Source organism: Oryza brachyantha, chromosome 3 (assembly GCF_000231095.2).
Source record: "Oryza brachyantha chromosome 3, ObraRS2, whole genome shotgun sequence".
NCBI classification, from domain to species: Eukaryota; Viridiplantae; Streptophyta; class Magnoliopsida; order Poales; family Poaceae; genus Oryza; species Oryza brachyantha.
The window spans coordinates 26,726,503-26,740,966 of NC_023165.2; the positions used below are offsets into that span (position 1 = coordinate 26,726,503).

Here is a 14,464-nt window from a genome sequence, read left to right on the forward strand (position 1 = left end):
ATCGCGCTGTGTTTGTATCCAGATACTGTTATGATCTAGCCACCATTTTCCATCATCTCGTTTGCCAAATCGTAGTGTTAACAGTATGGCATCTTCATGGAATACCCATTAAATGACACTTTAATGGGCCGGATCTATATTTGTTGGGCCGAATGGAGAAGGGCCCAGAGAAGTGAGAGGTGAAGGGTCCACGAGACGCCACGTCGATGCCGCAGCGCGCAATCTCCACCGCGGAAGCAGCCAAACCCTCCCGCCGGCCCGCCCGCCCGCTTCGATCGCGGCCGCGCGCCACCGCGAAGCGCTCTCCTCCCCGACCGCACCGCGTCCACGTCGCCGGGAAGGCGTCGAGCGATGAGCGCCGCCGCTGCATCGGCGACGGCGACCAATGTCGCCGTCGTCGGAGGCGGGAGTAAGCAACGCAGCCCGTTGGAACCCCTTCGATCCTCTGATCCGATTGCTCGCTCCCGTTCGAACTGACCCGTGCGATCCCGTTTGGTTCGGGGGACCGCTCTGCAGTAACGGGGGCCGTATGCGCGTCGCTGCTGGCCGCGCGCGGCGTGGCCGTGACGCTCTTCGAATCCGGCCGCGGGGCCGGTGGACGCATGGCGCAGCGGAGGTGCTCGAACAATTTACTGCCCGGGCTGCGTGCGTTGCTTCCCCGCTGATCGGTGCTGTATATTTTTTCTCTCCGTTTTGTGGGTTTGTGTGGAGGCAGGGAGGTGATGGAGGACGGCGCGGAGCTGCGTTTCGACCACGGCGCGCCCTACTTCACCGTGAGCAACGACGAGGTTGCTCGTGTCGTAAGCGGGTGGGAGGCGCGTGGACTCGTCGCTGAGTGGAAGGCCATGTTCGCGTGCTTTGATCGGGAGACCGGAAAATTCACAGACTTTGAGAAGGTTCGAAGCTTGGAAACCCGCTCCTACTTGGGGCATGTCACGTTCCTACTTGTGGGGCATGTCACGTATTTGCTGGTATCATGACTGTGAGAATCGGGATATTTTGCCCCCTTTTTTTACTAGTGAATACCCTTTAACTCAACATAGAATGCAGTAGATTAAACTTGGAATAGTAAACCGTCTTTTGGCTGCTAATTCTATTCATCACTGAATATAATGTGCATTATTCTATAAATTTAGTTGATAGATCAAACTATCGTAACTCACATGTGTAGAATTGACTTAAGATTGAACTATCGTTACTCAACTATGCAGAATTCACTTAATCTATGTGTAGAATTGACTTAAGATTGAACTATCGTTACTCAAATGTGCAGAATTCACTTAACCTATGTGTACAATTGACTTAAGATTGAACTATCGTTACTCAAATGTGCAGAATTCACTTAACCTGTGATGTCTCTGTTGTTGATGGTACTATTGTAATGCTGATCCTTATCAGAAGGAGTAGGGGTTCGGTGGATTAGAATGATGTATTCTGATGTAGCTGCACGGCTTAAGATGATACTTCCTACTCACTGACCTGATATTTCTGGCATTATATTCGTACAGGAGGAAACAACTAAGAAGTATGTGGGAGTACCAGGCATGAACTCAATATGCAAATCACTCTGCCTAGAGGATGGTGAGACTTACCTTGTAGCATTATAATTCTTCTGTACCAAGATATCTAGAACTTGATACCCATACATGCTATCTCTTGTGCTTGTTAGGTGTGGTGGCCAAATTTGGTGTCACCATTGGCAGGATGGACTGGGTTCAAGATAAGAGTTCATGGTCACTTGCTAGTTTGGATGGGGGAGATCTTGGCCATTTTGATTATGTTGTAGCAACAGATAAGAATATAGCATCACCAAGATTTTCTGGGTTAACTGGAAGACCACCTCCTCTTGGTTCGTTTTATTATATTCTCTTCATTATGCACTACCATAGCTCAGGTTTCAAGACAATGGATGTATGACTTTTATTTTATGTTTTGAAAGACAATGACATGCAGTAGTTTCTTTACAAGTTATAAGTTACCATGTTTACATAATAAGTTGACAGCAAGAAATTGCTCATATAGTTATTAGGAAGGGCACAATGCAGTTTACTGCCAAATTTGTTTGATTCTTTGCTTGGACTCATATGGCTTGCACAATACTATTGTTCCTAGTTACACATAAGATCAGCATATTTTATGATATCTTAGCTGAATGTCTTAACAGTTGCTTCTTTTTTCCTTCTCAGATTGGTCATTGCTTCCACAATTGTCAGTAATGATTCAGGATATCCCTATCCGCCCCTGTTTTGCTCTTATGTTAGCATTCTCAGAGCCATTGACTAAGGTATATGCAACCTTTTTATGATGAGATTCCCATGATAATTTTGTAATAATCGCTTCATTCTTATCAGTTATCAGAATGCATTTCTGCCTGCTATTCTACAAAGTTGACTAAGTCTTAATTATCCTTTTGTACACTTGGATGGAACCATTTTCCAAGAGCAAAGTAAATCCCAAAATAGCATGGAACTAAAGGGGTCTTCAATCGCCTTTATTATTCATATAATCTAATCAATCCAGCAAGTTGTCTGTCATATGATGCTTGGAAGCTTTAATAGTTTTCATCCAGCCACTTCATTCTTCTGTTCCATGCTACTTTTATCAGGTACCTGTTCAAGGTTTCTCGTTCAATAATTCTGATTACCTAAGCTGGGCATTTTGTGATAGTAGTAAGCCAGGACGTGCTCGTGTGCCACTTAACAGGTGCATATGTATTTTGAGACTTTTGTCCACATGAAGATTTTTTGCTGTGATGTGGTTCATTTTCATTAACTCTGTGTATTCAGTCAGTCTTGGGTATTGCATTCAACAGCTGAGTATGCTTCCAAGGTAATCAATAATATTGGTCCACGGAAACCTTCAGCTGATGCCCTTGCTAAGGTGGCAGAGGAGTTGCTCAAAGAATTTCAGGCTACAGGATTGAACATTCCACAGCCAATCTTTATGAAAGCCCACAGATGGTCAGTATTCTAGGTTGAATCTTACCCAGTTATTAATGCCATGTTCCATCCATGATGCTATTTTTTATTTCAAACAAAATTGCAGGGGGAGTGCTTTCCCAGCCACCGCTACAAGTGGAGACGACAAGTGTGTTTGGGACAAGAGCATGAAATTGGCCATTTGTGGAGATTTCTGCACAAGTCCAAGTGTGGAAGGAGCAGTTCTTAGTGGCATGAGAGGAGCATCCAAAATACTGGGGTGTTTAAACTTTCCATCGGGGTTGTGAGTTGTGTCTAACCTATAATTCTTCTGTTTCCTCCTTGGTTTCTATTTATGTGCATCTATTTTACAGAAACAGTGGATCAAGCCCCAAGTGAGAGTTGAGGGCCATACTGTTTACTGGACAATTTGTTATGAAATAAGAAATCAGTAATGATGGCAATATTTGCATGTATATGTTCTTTTTCTGAAGGTTATTTGTTTTATTCCCTGTTCCATATCATATAGAAAAGCCAGGTTGGTACCATTGAAACTTTGAAAGTGCCTTTTCTCTGCTGGCCTACTATGTCATGGACTAAAACACACTAACTACAAGTCTAGTTTGTTTGCCAGACTGAACCCTGTTGACGAGATGAAATGCATAATGGTACTGTAATAAAGCCATACACTAACCACTCTTGTTTTTTGGTGGTGTATCATGGTATTACTAGGGGATTAGGAATCATACTTGTCATCCAAGTGATGTAACAGAATATCCTTTTGAGAATGCTCACTGAACATGTTAATTTGACAGAAATGAAAAAAACTATATATATTAAATTTGATCAAGATTTGTACTGTCAGTGGTCCAATTCTCACTTCGGTGATACCGTGATACTTTATGTGGTACAATATTGTTGAGTTAATGTTTCCCACATATTTCTCCTGGATATATGGAAATGTCTGCATACCCTTTATATCAGACTCTACTTCCTAAAAGTAATTAAGAAGTCTAACTGTAGCATACTCAAGTCAAAATGATTATACTATGGTCATCTATCTAATGGTTGAAATGAGAGTCTGAATATATTTTGCCATTAGCATTTAAAATCCAATGTCATCGCGGACAAAGTTTTGCATTTGTGGTAATATAATATACTCCAACTATTGTTTCTTAGCATCAGTAAAGGCTATGATTTTGTGGCCCATAGGTCCTGTAAGGACCATCATATCTTTAAATGGTCAGATTTAGATATTCCTTGGAATTTTTTAATGTTGAAGTCTTCTACCCTTGCAATGATATCAGATCAGATGCTGCCCAGTGACCTAATATAATAAATGTCTAAGTGCACTGTTCAGGGAGAAAATTTTTTCCAACCAAACGTCATATTTATATTTGTTTTTTAACCTAATTTACCCAACAGAGAACTTTCAGTTTAGTATGGTAGTGTCTACTGATGTACTTTGGTACAATATGTGTGCTTTATTGTAAGCGAAGATGTTAGTAAATTGATGTTACCTTTTTTTTAAGAGATTATTTTTATCATCTTATTAAGTCCTTCAAGTAATTGTTTCACTGAGCATAAATTTCCCGCATCTTTGATAGAAGCAGGTACATTTTGCAGTTTAAAAGAAGTTTTTTCATGGTTTGGCCCCTATGTAATCATTTCAATTATTCATAGCATACTTCTGTGATTTTGTCTGTTTTATCGTACTTCCGTTACATTTATATCCTTGCATCTGCCTTTTACCTTTCTTATTGATGAAGTATTCAGGAGCATCATAGGAAAGGTAAGGAATATAACCTTATTTTTCTCCATTTTTCATAGTATTATCTGTCACACTGAAAAGTTGTGGTATACTTCATTCCATATTATAGGATGTTTTAGTCCTATCTAGATCCATCCATGGATTAATAAATATGTTTTAAATATGTGTCTAGACTTATTAGCATCCATATGAATTTAGGAAAGATTAGATCATCTTATAATATGAAACAAATATAATATATTAGTTTTTAAGACTAAAAACACTCACAAATTTCTTTCAGTTAAATAATTGTGAGATTGGCAATAACTCAAATACGAGTATCAACTTGTGTGAGCTACTTACTCTTTTCTAAAATAAACAAATCTAGAATCGAATGGAACATATCGATATCCAAATTCATGCTACTAGTATTGTGTCTCATTTGATTGTAGGCTTGTTTATTTTGGGATGAAAGGAGTACTCCAGAAGTAGGTGCTAGAGTAAAATCAGCTTTGTATTGTTTTGGCTAAGCCACACTTACCTAGTAAATTTATATTTTTAATGAACAATTTTACCATCATTAAAAAGGTAACAGAAGATGTCGTACCTTTTTATTTGTAAAATTGGGTACTTTCAAATACTATGTATCTAAGCTATCAAAATTTGAGTACAGGGATATTTGAGTACAGGGATAGTAAAAGTTTTATTTTCTATTCTTGAGAAAAATCCCCTTTTACTTTTGTTTCTTGTGCCCCATTTTCCTCTTCTCATATATTTACCAAAATAATGCCTCTTGCTCATGAAGATGCAGGGCACTGCATATATATTATCTGTTATATATGACAATGAGGTTGAAATTCGTAGTAGGAAAATGCATTTGACAACCTTTTTCTTCAAATGTTATAGTATAAATATTGCACAACTATAGAAATGTTGCTAGCCGTCGATAGTACTATGCAATATCGATGCAACACATCTCTTTTTTTGAGAACTCATTGACTAAAACAATCTAAGCTGCTGTATGTTAGGTATAAGTAGTCTGCACGCATTGCTCGTGCATTACGCACTTACGCAGATTGATTGTTCTTGCAGGTGAGCAGCACATTTTCTGAAAGCTGCATCCGGGGTCCCAGTCTCGCAACTGAATCGAAGTACGCTACGCTGCCCAGAACAGTCATAGCAGATGCATGGTCCTGGCATGTTGGCGTACGTGTGGCCACCAATTATATCGGTCAAGTAAGCAGTCATTTTCCATTCATTTGATGCAGCAATATGCGTATCTTGTATATTTTTGATGCAAATATGGAAGCATTTCATCCTCTTGCTCTGGTTTATCCTTGAGAGTTTACCATTTATTTTTGGTAGTTAGGACGATATGTTCATCATTTAACACCTATATTTTTTCGCTTCTGCTTATAAGCTAAAATTTGTATTTTCAACCTTAAATTTGAAGTTGGTTGATTTTAGACTTTTCTTATCAAAGTTTATTTTCTAACATTGGCTTTTAGATAGTTAAGAATACGTATATAAAAGTTTTATTCACAAATTATTTTTTGTTTGCAAATATGACGTTTGAACAATCATTCCCTAAATTTTAGACTTCAAGCTATTTCTCCATCGACTAACCATAAGAAAAGAAAAGGAAGAATACATTGGCTATTAATAAGTGATGTCTAATTGGCAGTAGCGCCACTTTTATCCATTTCACAATTTATAACCTTGAATGTTATTGCGACTACCTATTTGGCAGCTCAGCTGATGAAAAATATGAGAGGCTAGAACAAAATGGAAGAGAACAACCAATGCAAATAGCCAAATAAAATCACGGACAAAAACAGTTTTGTGTGTGCTGGCTAATTTCGAGACACTACAGATATGCAGGCTAGGATTCCCTAGACAAACACTGCAGGTCTAGTTTGTCTAATGTATATAATATAACTTCATTAAGAAAAACAAACTAGAAGATCGTTTATGACAAGGCAACAAACGTTAAAAATCTCAATGTACTGTAGCCAAACATGTGACTAAAGATCCTAGACCCCTAAATAATTCGTCATTCTGACTCGTAGTAAACTAGTGGAGAGGGGACGAAGCTTGTAAGTGGTAACTGCTTAACTATCCTTACCGTGGGAAGAGCAAAACATTGAATTTTTTTTCTACTTACAATTGTTAATCACACCTCTTTCCAAGAATCACTTTGCAAACGTGGCTAGATTATCATGTTTTGGTGCAAAAGGAGTGAGATTAGATCCAACTCTTTAAGTTGCAAATTGCGTGGCTGACGGCTCCAGCTCCATCCCTAGGGGAGAGACTAGAGAGATTCTTGGCTACTTGCATATACAAACACATATAAGCCATGGCAGAATTATGTAGTAATGCTACACGTGTGACCTATGTACCTATGCATGCATGGAAATGGAATCCAAAGCAGCAGGGGGACAAGACTATAGCGTGGGCGTGCAGTACTCAAAGGCTCAGCTGTAACTGATAGTGTTTGGTTCTCCAGTGGCCTGAATGGTGCAGTGAATGGTGATACTGAGCTCATGCCATCTGGTGCAGAAGTGCTGGTTTCTGATCAGTGATCTATCTTCACCCTGTAGCATGCAGTACTGCTTTGATCTTTGGAAAAGTAAGTTGGTGTGGCTGGAGTGAAATTTTATATCCCCTCCTTGTCTTAGGCATTGTCCTGAGTACCTGTTTACCACCTCCTGGAGCTACTTTTGCACCACCAGCACTACTTTGTAGCCTGTAAGTTGTAACCTAGATCATTATGCTTTATGCGTGCCTATTTACCTACTAGCATAGCATGGTCTGGTGTTTTTACATCATGGTTTATCAGCATTGCTGTTAGGCCACTCCCATCATAAAAGGGGACAGTATAGTAAGTAGGTCCAATGTCTGTTGTGTAGTAAAATATACAGATCTCTTGCACTCAGTTAAGCTATTAACAGGATCAAATGCACATTACTTTGGACTTAGGATCAGCTCACTCCCAAGTCCCACCACATTAAGAACAAGGAAAGCTATCCATCCCTGGAATCAAGTTGAACACCACTACTGTGTTTCCCTAACATCTATAGAAGCGTGATTCCCATATAGTTCATGTGTTTATAAATTGTAGTCCTTTCATTTGCACTTGCATTTTAATTTCCTACTTTTTTTCATATGTTTTATTTTCTCCAGTTATCCTGCCATGGGTGAAATCAATGGTGTGATGCCCCTTGTAGGACAGTATATATAGTATGAGGCAAGTCACATTGGAAGACAAATAGCTGGATTTGGAGCATTTCAAGCCATAACGATGCCCATCTCAGCAACTCACCAAGCCTCCACGTTGCAGGAGGAGTGACACCTATTTCGACGGATCAAAGAATACATCACCTGCTTGTCAACAAGCGCGCCTCGGATTGCGTGTTTTTAATTAAAGCGAGTTAAGCTGCAGGGTTCTTGCAGTTGCAGATCCGAGTCCGGCCTGCCCAGAACCTGTCTCCCCTGCGTTAAAGGTGCTAATTGCTCTCTCACTTATTATAACATTTCTGCCCCATCGTTGGCCCAATGGCCCTACAGGTAATCATGCATGGATTTACCATTTTACATGTTGTCTTATCTTGTGAGAATAATTATTTGATTTTTGACAACGCTTTAATACGACTAGGCATAAATATTGTCGTTATCTTTGAAGTGCCTATTCCATATTGAAAACCCAGACACCAATATGCCTCAACCCTCATCCAAGTATCATTTATTTCTTTAGTTATACCACATGGTTTACATTGTCTAGTTGACGGACCATGGATATGAGCTATATATATGTGATAGTAGTAAATGGAGAATAGCCAGATTTTACACATGTACCTATAAAATTTTACGTTGCTAGACAATTCTAACTACCCACACTGAAATTAGCCATGCATCAAAGGGGGTTCATCACCATCCGTACCTGTGAGACACGTTTACCCTAGATTTGCGAGCAACTACGTTCTTTTTTTTTTTCTTCTCTTTGTTGGAAACTGAGACTTGCGAGCAACTACTGTTCTGAAGTCTCAAGTTTGCAAGTTGCAACAGCTCATGAGTGTGTACCGGCCTGTTGAAATTCTGATAGTACAGGATAAGTACATTTTTTTAGCATCGTTTCATTAAATCTGGCACTTGTTTCAGTGATCTGATCCTCTTATATTACTATTATGTGTTTGCTTTAGTTTTTTCTATAACAGCTTTCACTATAGTAGTAGTGGTAGTACTTAACTTGATTCTACAGCTTTTAGTCAACTAACCAGCTCGCTCTGCATTAAGCATCCTAAGATTTAGAGGGAGATTAAATAAACAGACATGTCCTACGTACAGATCACGGCAAGCAACGAACATTTTTGTTACTCTACATTTACAAAAATCAGGCAAAATAAGGAGAGAATGAATACATCGGAAGCACATCTCACTGGCCACGCACGCACGTCTACACTACAGGATGGTGGTGAACATCTGGCTGACCAGGTTCGAGTACGACGTAGGCGGCGGCGGGTGGCCGTCGGCCGCCGCCGCCGCCGACGGCTGCTGCTTGACGACGGCGGGGGCGAGCGCGCCGGCCGTCCTCCGGCGGTCGCGCTCCTTGACGAGCTCGTGCGCGAACCACTCCACCTTCTCGGCGTTGGTCTGCTCCGCCAGCTTCTTCCCCCGGAACAGCACCGACTCCACGTTCTTCTGCGACAGCATCTCCTCCGCCACGCCCCACCCTGCGCCATTGCCGCCACCGCCGCCGCCGCCACACCTGACCCCTCCTTGGCTCGCCCGCGGCGAACCCATCGCCTGCAAGATCAAAGACAAATGAATCAATCTAAAGCATGTGCAAGATTGCAGCGCAATTGGCCATGGCCGTCGTAGTGGTTGCGAGCTGATCTGACCTGTATGCGGATGTAGTTGTTTGTCCTATTATGTCCGAACGCCATGGCCACTGCTTGATCCACCTGGCGCCAGGGATGCGTCGGAGCGAAGCGTTAGCGATGAGCAAACACAAAGAACAAGATGCATGCCAGATGACTGGATGGCTCATGGTGAGCGGATCGAGCTAAGGCTGGCACGAATCGCGTGCTTTTTTCCGTACCATGTCGGCGACGCCCTCGGCGGCGATCCTGACGATCTCGGACGTCGAGGCGGCGGTGGCGCCGCCGGAGTGACGGTGCTCGCACTCGCCGCTGCCGATGGAGATGACCAGCAGGTCGTCGACGCCCGCGGCGAGCGGGAACTCGCGCTTGTTGTTGAGCACGTGCGTGATGGCCGCCGCCGTGGGGTTGCCGAGCGCGAGGCCGCCGCCGACGGCCGCGATGCGGGTCGTGCCGTCCGAGGACCGCACCTCCACCGCCGACGCCGAGCCGTCCGACCCGGCGCACGTGGCGGCGCACACGTCGCGGAGGCGGAAGTCGTAGGCCGCCGTCTCGACGGCGTCGGCGCGGGAGAAGAGGAACGGCCCCGCCGACGCGAGGTCGTAGCACGGGACGAGCACCGGCCGCACCGTGTCCCGCAGCGTGAGGTCGCCGAACACCTTCCGGAACGCGGCGCCGGAGCGGTGGCGGAACAGCGCGCGGAGGCCGCCTCCGCCGCCGCCGCCAGACCACCCTCGCCGGAGACTCCGCATGAGGAACGCCAGCGCGTCCTCCGCCGAGAACATCGGCCGCCCGTCCCCGCCGTGCGCGACCAGCATCGCCGCGAGCACGCCGCCCGCGCCGGAGCCGGCAGCCACATCAAAGAAATCCGCCAGCCTCGCCTCCTCATCCCCAGTCCGCCGCCGCAGCGACGCCTCCAGCCTCACCAGCGCGGCGCCGGCGAGCAACCCATCCGCAGCACGCCCGCCTCCATCAATCGACAGCACGCACACCTTACCACGCTCCGCCGCCGCTCTCGCCGGAGTCCCCTTCCCCGACACCACCACCCCGTGTGGCGACGACCCGCCGCTGAACACGAGCTTGGGGTCATCGTAACCGAACAAGAACTTGCTCTCCAGTATGGAGAAGATCTCGTAGGTGAGCTTGTCCACGTCCAGCTGCTCGGCGGCGGCGGCCGGCTCCATCTCGTGTCGCCGGCGAGGGGGAGGGGTTTTGGCGTCGACGACGTGCGGGTCGATCGATCGAGCAGTTGGTACCACGTACGGGTGGGATTTATAGAAGGCGGGAGGAGGGGATGCGTGTGAGTGGGTGTGGTGTTCGTGGCGTTGACTCAACACACTCGCCGGTATTCGGTAACGATACCGGGTTTCCACCAGGCCGAAAATAACGAACGATATATTTATAAATTAAAATAATATATATATATATATACACGATGGTAGAAAATAATTTTTGTGAAAAAATATCAAAATCAACTTTAATTTTTAGATTAAAAATTTAAATTTTGGCATACCAGCATAAGCTAAAAGATGTAGCTCTTATCTTTTTTCGTCTGCTTATATTTATATATTTATAGGTCAAATTTAAATTTTTAACCTTAAATTAGAAATGATTTAGGATTTTTTTAATAAAATTTATTTTTCAACATTGGCTTTTATATCGCTATTACTTATATAAAAATTTTATTTATAAATTACCTTTTGTTTGTAAATATGTTGTTCGACTTTTCCAAAAAAAAAATCAAACAACCACCACCTCTGGTTAATTAAAGTCTCATCGTTTTGCTTTTAACCAGAATAAACAAAACAATTTATCAACTATTAAAAATAATTTATAAATTTACACTGGGGGGGGGGGGGGAGATACCAGTCTTGCTTAATTACTCTCTCGATCGTGTCGTGTAAGTGTGCAAGTGTGTAACTCGTGCTGCACTGCACTGCACTGCTGATTATTAAATCAGAATTGGATCCGGGTTTTTGGGTGGTAAATAGGTGACGTGGGCGTGTTAATTGGCTGATTTGCTTACATAAATCTTGCAAGTTTTGCAATACTCAGAATTAATATACCTAGATTCAGAAGTATATGGGGCTAACATGTTAGTGGCACTCCTACCGGTACAAGTCGACTCGTCACTCGTGGTATTGATCGAGGCTTATCGTTGCCAGTTCATGGCACAATACGGATATTAGCAAAACGATGGCTGTGTGCTAGCTAGCTAGCGTGGTGATGGAAACTCCTTGAGGAAGCCGTATAAAAGAAAATCGTAGCCAAGATAAGTTATTACCCAAAACAATAACCTCTCGTCTTTTCGTTTCTATTTATAATCAAAAGTTTAAATTTTATCTATCATTAACTCTGGAGTTAATTTTATGTTTTTTATCGAAGTTTATTTTAGCTTCAACTTTTAAATTATTAAAAATACGTGTATAAAAAATTTGTTTATAAATTATTTTTCGTTTAGAGATATCATATCATAAGAATTATCGAACTATATAGATGCACATAGCAGTACCAGATCAAGCAGATCCGTTAAATTGATGGCTGCAGTTTGCACGTACGTATGCAAACATGGTTCGTGCTTACTTGCGGTGTGTGCGTGCATGCATGCAGCAAGAGTTACATATGGTGCTCTGGTTGAGCTAGCCAGCGAATCAATCCGGTCGGTCCGGTGGACCGGATGTCGATCTCCAAACGGAACCACTTTGGCGTCCATGTATATCCATGGATTAGTAATGACAGTGCAGCATTAGCACGTATTACCTCTGTATGACTGTTTTATTATAAAATATTATGATGTTTTCTATATTTATATGAATGGTAATGTATCTAGATATATATATCTATGAATGATTTTAGATAGGATAAGAACTTCTATGACATTATCTTTTCATTCATACGGTTATATCTATGAGCTAAAATTTTAATTTTTAACCTTAAGTTAAGAGTTAATTTTGTGAAGAGATTTTATCATGGTTTATTTCTCAGTTTTTCTTTTAGACAGCTAAAAATATGTATATAAAAATTTTATTAATAAATTATTTTTCGTTTACCAATATATAAAGAAAAAACCAAACAATAACATTAGGAACGGAGGAAACAGCATGTTGTAGAGATCGAACAGCTAGCGAGGGGGCACAGGGTACAAGTCGATGATGCATGCACGTAGCTGCAGCGACACATGCAATGCTTGCGCATACGGACGGACGGATGCGATCGAGCGCAGTAGGGGGCCGGGGCACGGGTCGTACGGCTCAGATGCGTGCGTGCCGGGTCGCCCGGGACACGCCCGCCCCCATCCCATCCGGACGCCTCCACCTCCCTCTTCCGCTTACCGCAGCTAAAATTTAAATTCACAAACTTCTCGCTATAATAAATTTTGAATCTTTTTAATCATAGTATACTTTTTCGACATTAAGTCGTTAAAAATATTAATACAAAAGTTTTATTCAAACCATTTTTAATTACTTTATTCTACGTCATAAGACTTTATAGTCGTGGCTAGATTTATTTATATGCTAATAAATATAGATACATATGTATTAATAACTGAATGCATCTAGGTAAACTCTATAGTCGTGCACTCTAGCTACATACAACTAGTAAGCAGTACATGCATGGCTGCGTGCGTGGACTGATGTCAACGTGACAATATGCCGGTATCCTATGGCCGCTACACGCTTTATAGATAGCTAGATCGATCGATCAAGGCCGGGGAATAAAATACCATCTTGTTGATCCATGCATCCATCCATCCTACCATGGCTGGGTTACTTAGGCCCCATTTAGGTCTTGTTTAGTTCCCAAATTATTTTTTAAAAAACATCACATTAAATTTTTAACATTTAAATGAAGTATTAAATATAGATTAGACGAAAAACTAATTGTACAATTATGTGAGAAATCTCGAGACAAATCCTGAGACTAATTAGTCCATGATTAGCCATAAGTGCTACAGTAACCAACACGTGCTAATGATGGCTTAATTAGGCTCAAAAAAATCGTCTCGTGGTTTCCAGACGAGCTGTGAAATTCGTTTTTTCATTCGTATCCGGAAACTCCTTCCGACATCCGATCAAACGTTCGATGTGACATCTTACCTAAAATATTTTGCCATCTAACCATGGTCTTAGTCCAAAAAAGAAAATTTTCAGATTTCACGTTGGACATTTAACCGGAAGTTGGAAGGGGTTTTGGATACAAATAAAAAACGAATTTCATAGCTCGCATGTAAACCGCGAGACAAATCTTTTAAGCCTAATTAATCCGTTATTAGCATATGTGGGTTACTATAGCACTTATGACTAATCATAGACTAATTAGGCTCAAAAAATCCGTCTCATGATTTCTCATCTAACTATGTAATTAGTTTTCCTTTTCATTTGTGTTTAATGCTTCATTTAGGTGTCTAAAGATTCAATGTGATGTTTTTGGGATAAAATTTTTTGGAACTAAATGGGCCTTAGCCCCCATCTTTTAATTTTTATTATGTTTATAAGTTAAAATTTAAACTTTAAAGTCCCATATCTTTTAGTTCTTATTATGTTCATAAGCTAAAATTTAAACTTCACAGTATAAATTTAGCATTGATTTTGTTTGTCTCATTATAGTTTTTTTTTATCTTTACTTTCGTTTCACTAAGAATATATGCGTACATAAATTTTACTTATAAATTACTCTTTAATCATTAGTAGCCCTTTTCATGCTTAAAAAAGAGCAAATAGATCTGGCAGGTAGTTAATTGCAAGAAGCAGCTTAATGATACAGATTAAATCATTAGTAGCCCTTTTCATGCTTAGAGCATCCCAACAGCTTATCCATCCCATCCTCCATCCTAGAAATAGAGGATAAAGAGTAAAAGTTGAGCTCCAGCAGATCATCTATCTCATCATCTATTTTTGAATGTCATCCATATTAGGAGA

The 14,464-nt window shown here is 41.7% G+C and overlaps 2 protein-coding genes across 3 annotated transcripts; one reads left to right on the top strand and one right to left on the bottom strand.

The window, feature by feature from the left end:
- Positions 1-264: 264 nt before the first annotated feature.
- LOC102712156 (renalase) lies at positions 265-3,681 on the top strand. 2 transcript variants are annotated; one of them, XM_040522054.1, is made up of 9 exons: positions 265-409; positions 517-616; positions 716-896; positions 1,509-1,581; positions 1,670-1,849; positions 2,187-2,284; positions 2,606-2,703; positions 2,787-2,960; positions 3,046-3,681. In XM_040522054.1, the coding sequence occupies exons 1-9, from the start codon at positions 352-354 to the stop codon at positions 3,224-3,226; spliced, it is 1,143 nt and encodes a 380-aa protein (XP_040377988.1). In that variant the 5' UTR covers positions 265-351; the 3' UTR covers positions 3,227-3,681. The 2 variants fall into 2 exon arrangements, with proteins under 2 accessions (XP_040377988.1, XP_040377989.1); XM_040522055.1 differs by lacking the exon at positions 3,046-3,681 and having other exon boundaries at positions 331-409; positions 2,813-2,901.
- A 5,127-nt stretch (positions 3,682-8,808) lies between these two features.
- Positions 8,809-10,770, bottom strand: LOC121053866 (patatin-like protein 3). Its single transcript, XM_040522130.1, has 3 exons — positions 9,767-10,770; positions 9,567-9,629; positions 8,809-9,471 (listed from the first exon to the last, which is right to left on the bottom strand). The coding sequence occupies exons 1-3, from the start codon at positions 10,727-10,729 to the stop codon at positions 9,127-9,129; spliced, it is 1,371 nt and encodes a 456-aa protein (XP_040378064.1). The 5' UTR covers positions 10,730-10,770; the 3' UTR covers positions 8,809-9,126.
- Between the last annotated feature and the right edge of the window lie 3,694 nt (positions 10,771-14,464).